This window comes from Amphiura filiformis, chromosome 9, assembly GCF_039555335.1.
Source record: "Amphiura filiformis chromosome 9, Afil_fr2py, whole genome shotgun sequence".
Classification (NCBI taxonomy): domain Eukaryota; kingdom Metazoa; phylum Echinodermata; class Ophiuroidea; order Amphilepidida; family Amphiuridae; genus Amphiura; species Amphiura filiformis.
In genome coordinates this window covers 44,418,229-44,438,799 of record NC_092636.1, presented here as the reverse complement: position 1 = coordinate 44,438,799, position 20,571 = coordinate 44,418,229, and the positions used below count along the sequence as shown (strand labels likewise).

General features: G+C 36.8%; 1 protein-coding gene across 1 annotated transcript in view; it reads right to left on the bottom strand.

The window, feature by feature from the left end:
- Positions 1 to 20,571, bottom strand: part of LOC140161032 (protein furry homolog-like) — a 119,637-nt gene that overhangs the window by 38,568 nt on the left and 60,498 nt on the right. Inside the window, 19 exon segments of the mRNA XM_072184411.1 lie at positions 323 to 520; positions 1,467 to 1,577; positions 2,206 to 2,429; positions 5,573 to 5,791; positions 5,794 to 5,818; positions 6,750 to 6,848; positions 7,356 to 7,566; positions 8,111 to 8,208; positions 8,210 to 8,343; positions 9,401 to 9,687; positions 11,269 to 11,381; positions 12,095 to 12,344; positions 13,666 to 14,288; positions 15,202 to 15,464; positions 15,954 to 16,186; positions 16,760 to 16,914; positions 17,656 to 17,766; positions 18,336 to 18,496; positions 19,763 to 19,935. Coding sequence (XP_072040512.1) covers positions 323 to 520; positions 1,467 to 1,577; positions 2,206 to 2,429; positions 5,573 to 5,791; positions 5,794 to 5,818; positions 6,750 to 6,848; positions 7,356 to 7,566; positions 8,111 to 8,208; positions 8,210 to 8,343; positions 9,401 to 9,687; positions 11,269 to 11,381; positions 12,095 to 12,344; positions 13,666 to 14,288; positions 15,202 to 15,464; positions 15,954 to 16,186; positions 16,760 to 16,914; positions 17,656 to 17,766; positions 18,336 to 18,496; positions 19,763 to 19,935 — 3,688 coding nt within the window.

Sequence of the window (20,571 nt, the reverse complement as noted above, 5' to 3'; positions counted from 1 at the left end):
GATAAATTATAATTTTGACTCACATATGTGATGTGATCAAGCAAAATGAGTTGAACATCAGGAATATTGATTTTTAGATAAGGCCAATCATAGTATTCAACTTCCTTTGCATTTTATTGTTCTGAGCAACACTAAAATAGCCATATCTCTGGAACCATATTACTAATTAATTAAAGCGCTGAGAATAGTTCATGGTAATGAAATTGAAAACTCAATTTTGATTTTGATCGACACCAGACTCATTTAGCTTGATCGCATCACATACGGTTAGCCGATCCCACGATTGGCATCGGGGCAACAAGATCTTGTGTTCATATGTTACCTTTCCTATATTGGTAGCAATCTCACAAGCAAATCTGTCTGGTGCTTCAAAATGTTGAATGAGATATGGTAGTAATGCCACAATGTTGAGTGGGAAGCCGCCAGCTTGTGTTGGGTCCACTACACGTAGATGCGTGTATGTGGTTAACCTGGCTACTAGGAGCTGAGTCAGTTCTGTGGTTAGTGATGATGTGAAACCCTGAAATAGGTAAAAGATTAATGAATGTTAAAATTATATTTTCTTGAAATTACAGAGGTAAAAGAGAGTGTCAATTTCCAATGAATGACAATTCTCACAATTCACAATACGATGCTCTGTCAGCAATTGCTCCAATTTTTGACCACCAGGGTCGACATCGCCATTGTAGCCACAATTGGATTTTCATTATATCATGCGAGTGTGATAAAAATAATGTTGAAAAGAGGATTCCATGTGATCAATATAGATAGAATGGGTTATCCCACTTAAAATCCACACTACCCCTATGGAAGAATTTGTAAATATCTTCAACAAGGTGAGTATGAATTTCAAATGGAATGAGCAGATCCATTTGAAACACCCTCCCTGTGTGGAAGATTCAGGTTGAATCTTTCAGAGGGTGTATGGAATTCAAATGGAGCTGCTAGTGTGTTCATTCCATTTGAAATTCATACTCCCCCTGCGGAAGATATTTCCAAAATCTTCCAAAGGGGTAATTGTGTTGCTGTTTTAGTTTGCATTCATGTGTAACATATTTTATATTGGCATAGAGACATATAAACACAAAATGACAATGTTCCTGTGTTATATTTGTATTATGCAGGCTTTAGATGTTGATTTGCTCCCATGGTGCACTATGTCATTTTGGCCTCTCCGTAGCAACTGCTGGAGGTGCATCGTATTGTGAATCAACAGAATTCTATTGGTACTGTCATCCAGCCGAGTCATCTAACAGAGCATAAACCTAGTATTTTGATACAAACTCAGTATTACTAGTGAAACATGTTCAGAGGCTAAAAAACACTGCAAAAAGAAGCATTACAGATGGGAAAAACCTGTTCAAAATCCATTTTAGCTTTTAAATATTTTCAATAGATATCTGATAAACATTCCTCTTGTGAGGTTTACACATCAAACATTTACCAGAACACAATGTAGTACATACCTTGAGTAGTAACCCTTGAAGACCTGGGAAATTTTCCCATTGAAGTTGAGCACACACAGCTTCCAGTTTGTTTTTAATCTCACACTGATCCAAAGGCAGACACTTCAGCAACTGTTACATATAATAAAAAAAAGCGCAGTGATTAATAGTGCGCTACGCACAGGCACAATGTCTAGAAATTGATCCACAGCCCACTTTACAATGAAAAGGGATAACAATATGGAACCCCTCCCAAGTTAAAAAATGTCTGCTTTGGAAATTATGAGCAGGTTCTGTTTTTTACTTTGGGAACATTCCTAGCAGATTGGGCCAGCTAATTCCAGTTGAAATGTTTTGAGCATGTGTTCATGAGTAACAATAAAACAGCTTCAGTTTCATAACCATTGCCTGATACAACAGGTATGTGGTGGCTCTGAAAAGAGTTGTGTGTAATAGGCTGCCCTTTTGAATCGTGTGGCTTTGAAAAGTCACTCAACAAATACTAGCATTTGTAAACTAACAAAGTGGCTGGCTCTTAAAAGTCATAAAAAGTATTATCACACACATACAGATATTAAGTATAAGCAACTAATTGGGCTATTTCAGTTGAACACAACCTTAATCTCCCACACAGGGGGTGTAGATTTCAAATGAAGTCACCCCCAGGTAACCCAATTTGAAATTCACACTCCCTGTGTGGAAGATCATGTCTTCGATTAGGGGTGTATGGATTTCAACTAGAACAGCCCATATTCCTCACCTTGTCCAAACACCTCAATGCCATAAGAAACTCATACTCATAGTCTGACTCCAATAATGACACAAACACCCAGAATAATTGAGCCAACAGGTTCAGTTTATCATCCAGGGTGCTCTCGCTCATCTTCAACGACTGTGCGCTAGCTCGGTTCCGATGGTATCGTGATTTGTCTATCTCGCTCGTTGTGGCGCTACGCCCTCTGTGATCCGTGTAAGCTCTCAATTCTTACAGGGTTAAACAAGAACATTGTGTAAGTTTGATAACGATTATTAAACATACCATGATTTTTACAAGAAATGACAGATTATCATATTTCTCTGTCTACCCTCCTTCACTACTATCTCCCTGTCTGTCTTTCTCCATTTCTGAATTTCTGATATCTGTATTACAGTCAATAAAATCAGTATTAACAGGGATGGATGAACTCCACTTTGATAAAAAATGCCTGAATAAGCCTGAAAAACAGTGTGAAAATTACCCCAATGGCTCCAAAATGGGCTGAAAATAAAAGAAATTGTGCAAATCTGGACTACAAAGAAAGTCTGAATTCAGGCACAAGCCTGAAAATTTACATCCCTGATAAACTTTCAAAATAGCAATGGACACAGAGGATAGCAATTTACACTATACAGAGTGGGATATTTATATGCTTTGAAATATTTTGTTCAAAAAATCTACGAAGATCGCTTTAATGAAATAATCAAGTCTTAACCCCATGAGAACTACCTGCCGATTGCCCAAAAAGAAGTTTTCATTATCAATTGGACCAATCAGCAACATTGTAAGAATAATTTCACCACACAAAAAAATTGGGTGAATTTTTTGCAAACCTCCATTCTGATTAGTGACTAAAATGAAGATATCATGTAATTGACCAATCAGAGGCAATGTTAGATCGGCAGGTAGTGCTCAGGGGGTTAAACAATAAATATTCACTATATTTTGAATGTGTGTATAATGTTGCATTTGAAAGAGGAGGATTTTTCAGTAGAGCAAGGGGTTGAGTTTTGAAATTAACAGGCATTCTACACACTTCTGGATAGCTTATACACAAAAGACATTGTTACACACTTACAAAGGCAATTATGTAATGAAATTTGTACTTAATAAAGAAAATCTTAGTTCTTTGAATGAAAAATGTTCTGTAGGCCGACGGTGTAGAGCCTTAGACTGCTCAGCCATCTCACCCTCATTATAATCGTTATATTGGAACATACGATAAGTGCAACAATCTTATGCAAGTGTGCTACATAAATGAAATCTGTGGTTTTCTAAAAACCTTGTCTTTAGTCATTCAATTGGTCTCACTCACATTGAGTTGACAAAATCCCAACTGTAAAACACAATTTTGTCGTAAGAACTCAATCTGAAAGCTTTTCTTACGGTGTGTAATTGTGAGTAATTGCCTTTGTTTTAGTGTGCATTTTATACCAGATACAAATCAATACCTTACAATGGGCCATTTAATTTGAAATCCATACATTTCTTATAGAAGACATGGCCTTAACCTCCCACACAGGGGGTGTAGATTTCAAATGGAGTCCCCCATTCAGGTAAGCACATTTGAATTTCACACTCCCTGTGTGAGAGATTAAGGTTGTGTCTTCCATAGGGGGTGTATGGATTTCAATTGCAATACACCCAATTACAGAAAAGATCAGGAAAGCTTGAAAATAATTGGGAGAAACATGAATATAACAAAAATAAAATATAACCATTCTTGAAAAGATATAATGATATTGTGCAATCAACATAGGAGGCAATGGGTTAACAAAATAAAACTTATGATGTGCTGAGATGAAGAAAAACAGAACCAAAATCAAAATAGAGGAGGAAGATGTTGCATCATTAGATAAAGATGGGCATTTGGCTGTTCCAGTTGAAATATGTACACCCCCTATGGAAGACATGACCTTAACCTTCCACACAGGGGGTATAGATTTCAAATGGAGTCACCCATTCAGATAACTCAATTTGAAATTCACACTCCCTGTGTGGATGATTAAGGGCAAGTCTTCTATAGGGGTGTTTGGAATTTAATTGGAATAGCCCATTTTGTGTCATATAAGGGATGAAAATTATTTCTGCAAATGATTTCTCTCAGTAATACGGAACAAGCTGATTTGGTAAAAATTGTCAGTTTTGGATTCTAAAACAATGTATTTGCACTTTGACATAAGAACTGACATTCATAAACACACAATGTGAATAACTACTGAAATAATTTGTAATTTTGGATTTGCTGAAAATGTAAATAGCAAGTGTGTGCCATGCTAAACATGGTCAGCATGACACATTGTGATTGGTGAATTCATACAACACTTACACACCAATCACAAACTGTATTACTCAGCGTGTACTACAAAGGTGCATAATTTTTTTTAGAATTTAGTCTTTGCATGAATTATAAGCTATTGGGGAGTGATTTTGGGTATGAAGTTGGCAAATAAGTAAGAATACAATACAATGACTATATCAATGTCATTAACCACATAGGCCCTTGTGATTTATATATCAGCTGCTTAATATGGCAGTAGTTTTGTGCATTTTTTCAATATATATTATTGCAATGGAGTGTCACATGGAGAGAAACAGATGGATAGGGTAGGATATGGGAGTATTATAATGGGTCAGGGAAGTTACACAAAGACCTTGAAAACATCACATGTGCGTAAAGACACTGTAAACTTGTGCTTTAACTCAGTATTTTGAAAGAGATTTAAGGGTGCATAACGTATTTGCATCAAAATCACAAAAGGAACCAAATTATCTCATAAAACTGCTGGTTTAATGAACTGATTGTCAACAGCCGACTGCTGATTAAGGTTGCTGAGATCCAAAACTGAGATCACATTAAACCAATCAGTCAATTGTATGATTTGACATAGGTAACTGTCAAAATAGGAAAGAACATTATTGGTAGAAGAAATAACTGGTTTTTATTTTATTACCCGAAGGTCTCAGCTTCAAATTCTGCATGGTCAGTGAATTTTTTTCACTGGCTGTCATTCTGTCATTTTATGTATGTGGAGACTTGTGCTAAAAAACCTTTCTCATATTTTATTACTGTTTTTATTTCATCATTTCAATCATTAGAGATCACTCAGACCAAGATATAATCAGGCTGATTTAAACAATCATATGATTAGAGGTCAGCAACTACCAAATAAGGGTTGACCAGCAAACTACTGTACTGATTGATGTATTGGCAGTCTTTGTGTAACCAGGTTGGCTTGGGTGACTTATCATAGCACTGGTGTGAGGAGTCTTTGTGGAATCAGATTGGCTTGGGTGGGTAGCATTTTTGTATCATTGCACACATCTTATGACTAATGATTGTTAGTAATGAATTGGTTAGTACTTGTACCTGATTGATTGTTAGTAGCAGAAGAAGTGGCGCCTTCCAAGATCTTTGCTGCGGAAACAGTGTGCCGTTTTGCACCCTCATACGTACCACTAGGGGACAAATTATAATACAGATTACTTGTACTGCGGCGGAATTCGCGACGGGATGAACCGGTCCGAGGGCGCTCTCTTACGTCTGTGAAGACTATGTCAGCTGTGGCGTTATCAATGGCCGATTCAATGTAAGGAGAATTTCTGTTACATAACCCTGGAATGAAATATGTAATTTAGCATGGTTTTATTGTTAATGTGTTGGTTGGAACTTAAAATGTAAAGTTGCTTGTTACTCTACCAGATTCCTATTGCTGCCAACCTTAAAGGCACAATGTTGCCCAGCTTTTCTAGAGCACAGGTGCAGTACCAATTGAATACCAGCCTTTGTACTGTATATGTGATTCTGACGTGTGTACTATAGAGTATGCACTATGCACATAGGTACTCTAGAGTACCAAGTAGCGGGCAGCATTAGGAATCTGTCAGTGTATGTAGCAAGCACACCAATGGTCATCATTATAATCTAAAATTGAATACAAGGGATATGTGGAGTTCACCTTTTCATACCATCAAAGCATGCTCATATTAATTGGAGAACCAACTCAAACAATAAGCCCAATCGGCATTGTAACTTCCGGTTTTTGAGAGCAGTCTTGGGACCCTTTGACCTCTGACATATCGCGGCAATTGCTGTAATTATTATTAATTTATTTATTATTGTAATAATGTTATCATTAAAAACATTTAGATAATTAATTTATAAAATAAACATGTTTTTTTTTTGGTTTGTTTTCATTCTTGTAAAACATTTAAAATTATATTTTGTATGCACAAAAACCAATTTTTCTGAATCTTCCCTGATAGCAGAGGGCAAAAAAGTATCCCAACTCTGCAAAAACTGTCCCACAGTGCATTGCAAACTTCCAATGCCGATTTGGCTTATTCTAGCTAAAAAATGTTTCTTCTCTAATTAATTATATAAAAGCAATCAATATAATGTGTCCATAATACTTGTTACAAGCAAAGCTGCTTGCAATACGTGTCACTGACTGCTCAGTTAGTGATAGTGCTCCATAGTTCAAATCCTGGTCATGGATAACATTATAAACTCACAGGAAATGATAATAATGTGACTGATAACTGACCTGGTTTTCCTCTCCTTGATCAGCGACAGTTTCTACAAGTCTGGCTAGAATGTTGGATAACATACATGATGTCAATGGTGGCTTCAGGCCACATAATATCTGAAATACACAACACATGTTTACCATCAAACAGTTACAGCAATTATATTTGAAAGTATTTTTAAAGGTATTATAATGGAAAGAAGAAATTAAACACTTAAAGTTTGTGATCCTAGCATCCTCTTTTTATTACATTTTTCAGTAGATATCCAAGAAAAAAGCTTATTCCCAAAATGTCAGTTGATTCTGATTTTGCGTTTGCGAGTTATGCATGATTATGTATTACACTGCTCCATAGACAATGTGTTGTAATTTCGTTCTGGTATACCAGAACGAAATTCAAATCTCACGATATCTTTGCTCAACGAATTAATCTGCAAGAAATTTTTTGTACATAAACATTATGTAGCCAGAGGTTTCCAGTGATATAAAAATCTCAACTTTTTTGGAGAAAAGTGGGGGGATGATGCTGTGGATCACGAAATGCCCTTTTAAGAGAATAAGGAACAAAACTAAAAGACAAATTTTTACGCAAAAATTACACAAATCTACAGTGTCTAATTTTACCTGGAATGATCTGCCTGCATAATGCCGTGATGGACATGACAACGCAAGTTGAAGCGCCACCTGTGCCCATCTCTGCTCCAGGTGCGCTCTCTGTGTGCTCCCTTGGAATATGCGAACTACATGACGAAGGAATGTTTCCATTTGCTCTGCACTTTTGACAGTGAAGACTCTAGGTGTGATTTCTTCACAGCACCAAAGAGGCCGGCATTTCCTAGAGGTGAGATAAAAAAAATGAAATAAAATTGAAAAGATGGACTCAGCCATGTTAGCATGTTTGTATGGAAAGGAAAAATAGTGAAAATGTTGGATTGTTCCCCTGCACATGCAATTAATGACATGAAAACCAGTCTGCCCAAATCATATGTAAAGATTTGTGAAATGGTTAAGCTTTCAGTAATGCTAATTATTCTTTTTTGGCCTTTGATAGGAAGTGACAGAGGTTACCTATTTTGTCCCTCATTCATACTTATCTAAAAGAGTGGATGTCTAATTACTCATGCAAAAGGTTAATTGGCAACTACATATACAATGTTCCTTCTTTTGGTTAAATTTAAATTTGATTTGTTTTATAGATTATCACTACAATAAACATTTAGGTTACAAATAGTACATAAATATTAAGCAGAATTTGCTCACTCTTTTACAATTTCCAAAGTCAAAACGGGGTTCAAAAATGCATATAAAAGGTTTAAGTGGTGCAAAATATTACTTCAGTAATGCTTTTAAAATCTAGTTTCATGTTAAATTACTAGTACCTTGTCACCAGGAATTCAATCAGTGCCTTAGCAGCCTCGTCTTCTTGTGTTAGATGCTCCACATTAATCTGCACCATTCCACTCAGTCCCGCTGGTATGGACGGTAGCTGTGCTACCTGAGCTTGACACTGATATAGTGGAGCTACCAAGTGTTGCTGAGCTGCCCATCATTGAGATATCTGTTGTATCAGATGAGACATCAGCTGGGTGGGTGCTTGTATTGGGTACACCACCTGAAAGAATAATCGTATCAAGCGATATGAGTTTTCAAGTAATGGCAATCAATGCCAACAATACAGGCTTCTTAAAGTTCCTCCTAATTCCAACTGATATTGTCATCATCACCATTTTGAACAGATGAACTGATATAATCCAATATGGGTTGAATTTACATATTGTGTGTAATAAAACTGATTTTTGCTCTTATAAAAGGGATTTTGTGAATTGTTAAGTAAAAAAACAGAGGTATTGCAGTATTTTAATTCTTTAGAGTCTGTAAAATAAGTTAAAGTTGTCAGGTTTTACACTATCAATGAAATTTAGAGAAAAGAGAGAAAAACTTCCAAACCTAACATACTCCTCAACAAGTTATTGAGTAACTGTCAAAGACTGGCGATTACATAATACTATTATATTATTTAAAAACATGCATTTGTTAAAGGCATATTCAGTGATGTGCTCATCTGGAGGATAGTAAAAATCATCAAAATTCAGATTTTGACACATTTGTTAATGCCATACAGGTGCTTACATAGCCTGCTAGTGGTTAAGCCAAAAGCGATGCATTAAAGACAATTAGACATTTTACATGAATCGGTAATTTCTCTACTTAAGTAGAGAAATTAGGTACATGTATTTGATTGGCGCTTCAACGTTGTCAATACTGCTATTTTCCATGTTTTTTGCAAAAATTTTCATTAAAAAAAACACCTAATAACAATCTTAATGACTTATCCATCGCTTTTAGGCAATTTATACAATTTTAATTTTTGTCCACTTTTTGCAGGGATCACTGAATAAACCTTTAGGTCCGTATGCACAAAAGAGTTAGACCTGGTCTAAGTGGAATTTAGTTCCATCAGGAATGGTCCTTTACTCTTATTTCCTTCCTAGAGTAGTTAGCAAATTCTAATGATTTAAATGTAAAGTTCAAAAATAATACAAAATAATTTAAGCAAGTGTAAAAGAAAATGTTCTTTCTCCTGGGACTAAATTCCACTTAGACCAGGTCTAACTTTAGACCGGTCTAACTGGTATGTGCATAGAGACCTTGAATTCAACATTACTTACCAGTAAAATTATAATCCTTTGTTGGTAGGTGCGGATCCGTCAACGCATTGATATCACTAATAGCATGATATGACAGCATTGTCTGAGCCACCTGTACAAAATCATTGTGTGGTGCCAGCACAATAAGCAGGTTCAGCAATAGACGTTTACAATGTTCATGCACCATTGGCCAGGTATGGTCTAGCCCTAGGAATAACACATGCAGGATGTGTGGTAGATGGACGGACCAATCAATGTCTAGCTTCTCTCCTACTAGATCTGTCATTAGTACCGTGGCAAGATTGCACCTGGAGTAAAACAATAAAATGACTAAATTAGTAAATGTGACCATCCACCATAAACTGCTCGTAAAGTCAGCAAATTGTATCCGAGTTACAGTGCAAAATGTGTAATAAAGGTTGTATTTATACCTCAAATTGGTGCTACATGTGTCTCATTTTGCAAGTGCCAGTCAAGCACCTTTTAAGCAATCGTTAATCCTATTGTTGAATCGGATAATAAGCTTCTACCTATGGCTATAGAATTCTTAAATAGCTTTAGTTTCTTAAATAGCTCTAGTCACGCAACAACGTCTGGTACCAGCAATCCACCAGTGCTGAAGAAGTGAGCTTGGATGAGCCACGAAAATTACATTAATTCAATTGCTTGTGTGAATTGGTCAAAATTTACACTATAGCCAAAATAACAAATTCTCGATCATGAGAGGATGTACCTTCTGCGTCAGCGTATTTTTCATAGAATAACACGGTCGCGCGACCTGCATGACCGATCCTTGACCTTGCCTAGCAACGACCGTGTGATTGGTCAATTCACAAAAGCTGTGTTTGCGCCGTAAGCGCCGGTCTTTGCGTAGTACGCTCGACGCAAATATCTGTGCATACCGGTACCCAAGTTGGCTCTCATGATCAAGAATTTATTATTTCGGCTATAATATTATTAGCTCTAGTCTTTGTTTGCATTGGCTAAATTCTGTTCAAGTGGTAATTACAAATCATTGCATTTTGTCTAGGTATTTTTTATTCAACAATTAACAATGAGAGGACATTCCTAAACCACATTGACGTGGGGATAATTTGAAGCGACCGCCAATTATGACTGTTTGATACTATTAGCAGCAATGTGGATAAAGAGACATATATGTAGCACCAAAATAAAGTACCCTTTTGCTGAATGAGCGAAGTTTAACAAATCATAACTCCGCTTCTGGATATCATTTGAAGTCAGATGATCAGATATCATTTTAGAGCTTATGATATATACTTTCTAAACACGAAATAAAATGATATCATTAAACTGGGGGTCGACTTTACGAGCGTTTTGTGGTGGATGGACTGGACGGTCACAAATGTGTGGATATTAACCCTGCAATACTTGCGACTGTTTGTGAATGAAATGAGCAGCGTGCTATTCCAGTTGAAATCCATACACCCCCTATGGAAGACATGACCCTTAATCTTCAACACTGAAATAGCCCATTTTCTTGACTGTCACTACACTGGAAGAACTTGGTACAAAATTTAATCATGGGCAATGTTCACTTTTTTTCTGCAAATAACAAAATTCCATTTAAAGTTTTGCACATTTGTATGTGTAAGAAATTAACAAAACATTAACAAAAATCACATGAACTAATGTAAGCTGGCTGAATTTATACAGTTTGCAGTCTTAATAAAGTGCCTCGCTGTGATTTCTGCAAACCCCAGAAGTTGTCGAGCAAAGGTAGCAACCATAACCAATATGACTTTGCACTATAAACAAAAAATTGACCACATCATCCTCCACACAGGCATGGTTTATATTATTATATCTGTTGCATAGGATGAGAAAACCTCAACCATACTAACTAACAGCAGAGTTGTGATACTTACTTATGTAACACACCAGCTGGTGGTACTTCATTATCATTGATGAAATCACACAGTGGTGCACAGTATGGGTCATCTGGTAATGGCAGGGATACAACTACTCCTAAACCAAGAACCTGCACACAAGAGAATGGCAAATCAGAGATATGCATGATTATGTGTATTACACTGCTCCATAAGCCACATTTCGTTCTGTTAACCAGAAAGTAAATATAAATTTGACAATATTTTTGGTAAAAAAATTAATCTGCAAGAAATAAACATTATGTAGCCTGAGGTTTGGTATTTTTGAGAAAAGTAGGGTGTGGTGATGCTGTGGATCACAAAATACCCATTTAATACTAATATGCTCATATTATTTCACTCCTGTTGTATTCAGTATCTACAATCAAGGGCAAAAATTGCACGTTTTTGTTTGTTTTTAATGTGTACCGTGTCACAACCCTGTATCCGAGTTATGTAAGTCTGTCAAGTATATGAAGCACACCTTTATGCCACACTTCCTCACCCACATCAATCAATGTTGACAGTTGAAGGTGTGCCTAAATAATTTTCTTGGATAGTTGTGCGAATTTGTAAATAACATGCCCTTATAACATTATATACCTCCACATTGGAAAGATCTATGAATCTATAAAGTTGCATGGCAAATAGTGCGAGAGTGTGTTACAATCCAATGTTTAAGTTGCTTAAAAGGAAATAAATAATTTAGAAATAAAATTACTCCTCTATTAGATTCGGCTTTGCTCAACATTGGGCTTTGCTCAAATGACCTTCACACATTGAAAGTGTGCCAACATTATTTTCCTCAATTGTAGGTCCATCTTACCTGCTGTCTCCAATGAAGGAACAAGTCTTTCTCTATTTCCTCCACCTTCTCCTCTGCAACTTCTTTCTCACTTTCTTCCGGTTCCTGCTCTGGTTCCTCTTTGATGACAGATGCAGGTGTTACCCTGGGTTTCTCCACACTACCACCTGTTGTTGTGGAGCCACTACTGTGAGATGTGCTACTCGTCAGAGTGGCTATGCTGCTGTTACTACTATGGTGTGGGCCAGAACCTTCTGACCGAGTCAATGTACTGCAATGGCGAAGAACATTATCAATTTGTTATAACATTTTAAAAATGAGATGGGCTACTTTTGAGATGCTGTTGTTATTACTTGGAGAATAAATGAGAGGAATTTTTGTTGTTACTATCTTCTATCGCATGATAGAGGATACACAGAAACAGGTCCAATATTTTGAGAAGTTGATGTTGGTGCGGTTAGAAGTAAGCAAGCACTTGAGTAGTGGATAACAGCTGGTATCCACTTCACTTTATTCTCATTCTTAGTCTGATAAATATTATTTGAATATAATTTTAATAATTATAAACTATTTTATTTAGTAACCATCATGAAAACTCCCCTTATTCTAGAATCAATGAAACATGTTTATAACTTCACGTCTTCACTAAGCTTGCGTTTGTGTATTACGCATTATGCATAAATCTACAACGCACTACATATGTGTACATCTACAAGCGTGTCCTACGCTATCAAAACTTGTAATGATGTAGGGTGTCTACGGCCTGATAGAGAGCAATATCTGGACATGTAAAAGTTGCAGGCCTTTTCATAAAAAGAAGGGGATCACCCCGGGCCTGTTGTCTGTCATACTCAGCATTGAGGTCAACTTGCGCTGCCCTTAGGGGCTTGGCAGCATATCGACCCGCGACGCGCTTTGAGGGATCTTGAGTATCCAGAAAACGTGGATAAATGCTGTCTTATTAATTTTATTTTATTATTAGATGACACCTGATATCATACGACTGTCCAATCAGGTTTTGTGTTTCCAAACTAGCTGGACCACACACACTGAACAAGAATATGGTGTGTACACCAATTCCAATATTTATACCTACTTTTGGACTTGGGAAATCAAATCGAGCTTAGTGAAATCAAGTATGGGAAATCCTATATGTATAAAAATTTGACTTTGTCATCTTGGGGGAAGGATAATATTTAAAATAGTTCTTTGCACTCTTTGAACAAGTTCATTTGGAATGTTAGATCCAACTGTTCATATAATTCTTTTTGTGCAATTGCAAGAAAAATGAAGATGTTAAACTCACATTTTTAGTGACTTTTCGCCACTACACTAACGGCGACAGGAACCTCAGTATAAGGCATGATGAGTTGGTCAAAGATATTATTGAGTGAATAGGCCCCCTCATCCTTATTCAGAGAGTCTTTTTCTTTTCGACGTATGTCTTTGACCAACTCATCACGTCCTCTATGGCGGTTCCTGTCACCTATAAAAGGAAAAAGTCAGATGTGATGGGTTGCCAGTGTGATGAAACCACTAGTGCAGTGGTGAAACGTCACTATGTAAACATTAGTCTACTGTACATTGCTTACCTGCTAGATTTCTCACTGGATTTATCCCTTTCCTTCCATACTTCCTCTTTCCCATCACTGTGACTACTAAAAAGAGACAGCTTCCCATCACTCTGACTACTAGTCAGGGACAGTTTCCCTATCAGCAAAGATTTCTCTTGAACTTGAGTTCCTTTCTCATGTGAGCTACCACCATCTCCAGATCCTTTCTCTGATGAAGCTTTATCAGCAATACCCTTTTCAGAAATCCCAGAACCTGCCTTTTCACTGGCATTATCGTCCCTTTCTTTCTTTTTGTCCGCTTTATCAATAAGCGATGCCATGCTGCCCATTTCTGCACCGGAGACCTCAGAGGTTTTACTGTGATCGAAGAGCTGGAAATATGGCGGCTCGTCTATTCGCTCAACATTGGAATTAACAGGGTCTATAGAGAGCATTTCTTTCATCAGTTCATCGATGAGCTTCTGGGGTTTGGCTCTACCGAGGTAAGCCATGACTCGTTTAACGTAAGGTAGAAGGTCTGGGTTGGTCATGACGCCGGCTAGCATCATGAGATAGTTGAGGATTCCTCGCAGGTTGCCTGGCCAGCAGGTGCACAGTGTTGCCCACAGTTGCCCCAATTCATGGGAATGATCATCGCCATACTGAAAGAGGTCAACAAACATCAATGCAATAAATATTACCTTCCTGGCAAAATTTGGATCTACACATAAATAACATTGTCCCTACCTCATGATTTAAAGGGGGCAGTGTGATTTTTCATATTCTGTTTTCTATCTTACATTGAGGCCTATCAATAAACAATGTTTCCAAATTTTTGAGTTTGGGAGCACGGTGGCCGAGCGGAACAGGCTAGGACTCATAATCGGAAGGTTCTTGGTTCGAGCCCGGCGCGCCATCGTGTTGTGCCCTTGAGTAAGGCACTTTATCTCGATTACTCCTCTCCACCCAGGTGTGAAATGGGGAGCTGTTATGAATACTGTCCATTGGCGCCGCCCAAAAATATGAGCATGCCTTGGGCATTGTATGGCAGCTGACATATTCTAATGACGGTACATGTTCACATGTGAAAGGCGCTGTATAAATACCAACATTTTTTTTTTTTTTTTAGTTGTAAATTGGTCCAGAAGTTCTGATATGAGAAGCACAAACATGTATAATAATGCCCTATAGTATAGCACATACCTGCGGTTGTGGTTACCACAATTCACCATGTTTTTCTTCACACCATCTAAACTGAACATATCCCAGTCATTAAATTTTACTCGGGTAATGATAAAAAAAATGAGCTTCCTTCCAAAATCTCTATTTTAATGAAGAAATATGGGGATAAAGCTGTTGATTGGGTCATACCCGTAAGTTATTATGCATGAATGAAAACTGTGATCTTGGGGAAAAAACACTCAAAACCATGTTTTTGTACCATTTTCTGTGAATTTGATTCAAGAATAGGCTGAAAAACACTGAAAACAATAACAAAAAATGCTGAAATCAGCTAAAACATTGAAAATTTTCATGCCTGATTATGAAAAAGAAAAGAATTAATGAAGTTCCTACCTCAGCAGTAATAAAGAATAGATTATTGAGCACTATGTCTGTAGCAGCCTTAGATCCCCATCCCAGTCTCTTTAATGGACTGCCATAATCATGGTCCTCCATCTCTATTGGTTCCTTTTCTTTGTTGCCTTCAGTCTGTGTCACATCTCCCCCTGTCTCACCGTGACCCTGGGTTAACTCTATGTTGTACAACCAGGGCTGTACACATTCTAGCATGATTTTTCTGTGAATGAGTGGGGCGGATTCAAACCTCTCTGTGATTTCTGCAATACATCAAAATTAGAAAATACACACAATAATTAGCTCTCTCCATGCGGGTATTGCCTGCAGATAACAAGTTTCAATATTTTTGTTAAATTCAAAAATTTCAAGAATTTCACACCTTCATGAACATATTTGGAATCAACATGAAAAATGCATTAGAATGAGTACAAACAAGCCCAGTATTGGTCTAGAGGCTCTTGAGATAGCTCTTGATATTTTGGGAAAATATCTCAAAACTGGGACTTTTTATGTTATGACCAGCACGCAGAGTAATGTCAATCACACTCATATCTGTCAATAAAGGCCGGATAAGTGAATTATATGGCACACTGATGCTTCAAGTGGTTAAGTGCACCTCTTACCTATGTCTCTTATCATAATTATTCTACTGGGCAGATAGATCGACGTTCATACCCCCCCCCCCCCTGTATCTTACACAGAGGTAGTGTGGATCTTAAATGGAATAGCTTCTTGACACACCCACATACCTAAGAATACAGGCATCGTCTGCTCTGGATGTAACCTTGCCAATTCATGTGATAATGTAGTGTGGGATTTGCCATAGGTAGCTTTCAGTACGCCTTCCGCTGAATAAGAGAAGAAGCGCTTGTCCATCACTTGTAGTAGTCGTAGGGCCATGTTGCGTATAGTGCTACATGGATCAGCCGTCTTGAATAGGATCACACACAGGGTTTGGATTGGGTCACATGGATAATCCTCACTGTGAAAAATATGAATATATGTTACAAACTGATTCAAAAGTAACACATACAAAATGTTTTGTTTTTAGGGTTTTTTTCCCAGACTGTCAGGTAGCAACATTTATTCATCATAAAACAGCACAACATATTTTCTTTTTCAATGGACAAAATGTTAGCGTACATATGGGTTAGATCCATAATAATAAATTAATTAATTTCAGATTGATATAGCGCCTTTTTCCAGGTCTTGAAGTATTCAAAGCGCTGTAATCCATGAAATTGCGAAACAGGTACCCTGTGAGCAAAATAGCACTCCTACTATAGGAACTTGATTTCATTATATATAATCACTACTGCTGCTATTTTTAATTCCAGGACAGAAGTGTACATGCCGAGTGTTATGTCAAATGCATGTGCGTACTTCGCAACTGGCTGCCTAATAACAACATTGCATAGCGCAATTGGTTTGTTTTGAGTCATGCACAGTTTACAACACCAAATGCATGTGGAATGCTTGTCAGCTGGAAAAAAATTGGAAAAGCAAACAAATATGGATGGCCATTCAGGTCACAAATAAAGAAACAAACTCTTACGTGTTATTCAGCACTGTAGCCATAGCCTGGAAGTATCCATTGGCTACTGGTTGTGGTCCTGTATAACACCGTGCAGTACCCCACTGTAACACCATAGGAAGCTGAGGGTTGTTCTCTAGTAGAAGCATGAAGGTCTCTTTACCTAGTTGATGCACCTAAATAGTTGTTGTACAAAGAAATTAAAACCAGATGAGTATGTACATGATGCAATCAAGCTACTACTGTAAAACTAAATATTTTCATGCTATAGCTATATTTATTTTTGCGCTTTTTGCATTCCAAGCTGCTGCCATGGAAATAACAATGAGTGAATATATTCCTTTTGTGTATGGGTCAATGTAAGGAAACTTAGAATTGTGAATTTAAAAACAAGGGAAACAGTTCAAAATGGACAAAGCGCAAAAAAAATTAATCATACAGAAATTTTCACTTTCAGTAACAGTCATTTATTTCTCAAATTACTCTCAGATGATAAATAAATCAAGAGAATGCAAATTGGTAACCCTGAAAATCGATCTGGTCCTTGACCATGTGGCAGAGTGCTTGCGTGAAGTATTGAACATTTATATGTGGTCATCTGTTTGACAGGCTATGCCATGGATTTAACAGGCTATCAACCCCCTCTTAAAATACAAAGTTGCCCTTTCTATGCTGAAATATCATCACCCAATTATGTAAAATAAAATTATGGCCCCATTTCCTGAATTCCAGAAATTTCCCTAAGTGATATGGGACAATATTTTTATATTGTTAGTATATGCGAGTCCTGTGGCTGCTACAAAAACCACAAGATGAATTTTTTTGGTTAAATTTTTGTGTTAAGATAGATTTGTGATTAAAATATACTACTGTATAATAAAATGACATAAACACTTTAAAAAAAATAGCAAACTTACCCTTTCATCATTGCAGTTGAGTAGATTGTCTAACCATGAATACAAATAGCCTTCTTGTGTGAATGCATTAGGGTCAAACACCTCACCACATACTAGCAAAGCACCCATAGCCTGCAATATAATCATTTCATGCATATCTAAGATCAAATCCTTGGTGATTATGGTGTGTTATATGTGTAACTTACAATGATGCCACTTTGTCAATGAGTAACATACCATATACAGGGGGTGTCGATTTAAAAAAACAACTTTCTGGTCCTTCATGGGGGAGGCCATTTTGACAACCTCATGACCTGAACCTCGTTCAATCAGAACATTTTATTTTCATTTTAAACTTGTTCATCATGTTACACATTCTATACAAAATTTTATTTTGATTTGATTTAAAAAGATATTTCAAAATGTTTAGAAGTGATTTTAATAAAATATTATGAGACAGAAATGAAACATTCATTGAAAGTTTGTGAAAAAATTGTGGGCATGGCAGGTCACTATTTTCTATGCAACAAATGTATCAAGAAAAATAGATACCAATCGCGAATCAAAAGTCCTCGCAAAATTCACGAAATTAAATACCTCACAAAATTAAGTGGTTTTACAGTACCTTTGTGGTAAATTCTATCTTAAAGTACACAGAGGTAGGTCATGCATCTTAAGCATAATCTTAACTACTGGCTTACCTGCAAGGCTTCCATTTCTAAGTCTGATATGGATTCATCTTTGTATGTGGAACTTCTATCCACAGCCCCATGTGTGACTCGATTGCATCTACACCATGAACCACACAAGAAGAACACACTGTATCGTACATCCCGGGGAAGGAGATTGGTACGGTTCTCAGCTGAGAAGAAATGAAATAGCAATGTTAGGATGGAAGTGTTTTATATGGCACAATGAAATGCAGAAGCAATCTCTAGTAAAGTAAGCTCAATCGATAAAGTGTTCGACTATCATTGGTGCAAGAGGTTGTGGGTTTGAACCCTGTTGGAGGTTTAGTACGCTCTCGTGAGTTAGCTTGAAATTCCCCTGGACATTGTCTTGTTGTAACCCGTACAAAACTCAGGGGAGCTGATCCTGTTTGCGAAAGTTATTTGTGGAACGTCTAGGTATGGGCTCTTAAAGCTGTAAAGTCCCAGAGTTTTTGTTAAACTGTTGATGGAATAAAGTGAGGCAGTAGTGGTCAGCAACAACATGTCAAGATGTTGTGCCTGTGTGTAGAGCACTATAAATCGCTGCATTTTTTTATCTCAAAAACTAACCAACAAGTTACGATGGATTCAGATACCACAGATTTTGTTTTGTTTTTTATTTTACTCAACAACACGCATCGTATTAAGAGCCTGCATATGTATATCCAACCAGACCTGATCTGAACAGCTGATTACTTCGAATTCCAAAACTCACTTTCGGGCACTCTATTTGCTTATTTTATATTTGCACATGATTAAATTATAATGTGTGTAGCAAGGAACATGTGTGCATATTAGTCACCTATTCAGGGTTGGCAGGGGCCTAAGATGACTTTGCAGTAAAAGCTTGAAAAAGTGTGTGAATTTTGGTTATAAGGCCTCAAAACGGGCTGAAAATAAATAAAAAGTGCAGGAATTTGGAGTAACAAAAAGAGGGATATCAGGAAAACTGGCCCTATAATTGATGCATGCAACAATTAAATCTGAATTTACTCTTGCATTAAAGTTAAGGTGCTGGGGTCAACAGTATTTACACCATTCTGTATTAATTTACAATATTTCACTGGTTGAACAGTGTCTACATTATGTTCCCCAATAAATCCATTATGCTACAATAATAATTGTGACACCATCTGGTCCATGGGGCCAATAACTGCAAATTTGAAATTAAGATAAAGCCAAAAAATATGGAGTAAAAAAAACCCCAATAAAATACATAAAAAATAGATGTCACAAAAGTACAGAACTTTATAACCAAGTATGCTTGACCTTTTCAGTATATGATAGTGTTTTCAGTATATGATAGTCTTATGTTTGTAAAAGGTAATAATTATATGGTAACTCAATTTGCAAAAATGCCTCCTTAGGCATCCATGGAGCAGATTGTGTCACAATTGACCAATTTAACATTGACTTACGTGATATACTTCTAATCAATCTATGAATAAATCCCGCATAATGCAGTCTTATCTCCTGTAGTGTGGGTGAGTCTTTGTCTCCTTCACTCTCTAAGAACAGCCTCATGCCTTCTATATAATCCACAAATATACTGTGTAGTACCTGACCATCCTTGCTTTGACTGCCACTGTAACTGAGGTGGATAAAGACAAATATGAATTTGTGTCAAGTCGTCACATTCATCGCATAGTGATGTATAATGATTTTTGGTCATTTTGCAATTTTTGGTATGTATGTTTCAAATATCATTCTCTTCAATTATGCCAAGTCCCAAAGCTGAAAATTAAGTAATTAATAAGTAATTAAATAATTAAACTGGTGTATAGTAAGAAAATTGTAAGAAAAGTTGAAATTGGAACATCACATTGTGGCATATCGTATAGCCATGTGATGCACTTTTCCGTAAATATAGGAAAAAGTCTATCATATAGTGGTATATGGTATATCGTCACTCTCATAACCAAAGTGCCTAAGTCATTATTACATGTTTCTCATTTGCAATTTTGATTTTCTGAGTAATAAACCCATAATTAATAAAATTTCTAGCCGCATTCTTCATTAACTTGTGGAATTCATCTCTTTTGATGTTTCCACAAGTTAATGAAGAATGCGGCTGGAAATGTTATTATTATATTAATTATGGGTTTATTACTCAGAAAATCAAAATTGCAAAAACATGTGAAGTCCATTTGCCCTAACTGTGAAGGTTTTTTGGAGTTGACAATTCCCAATATTGATAAAAATTAAACCACACTACTGCGCACTCTTA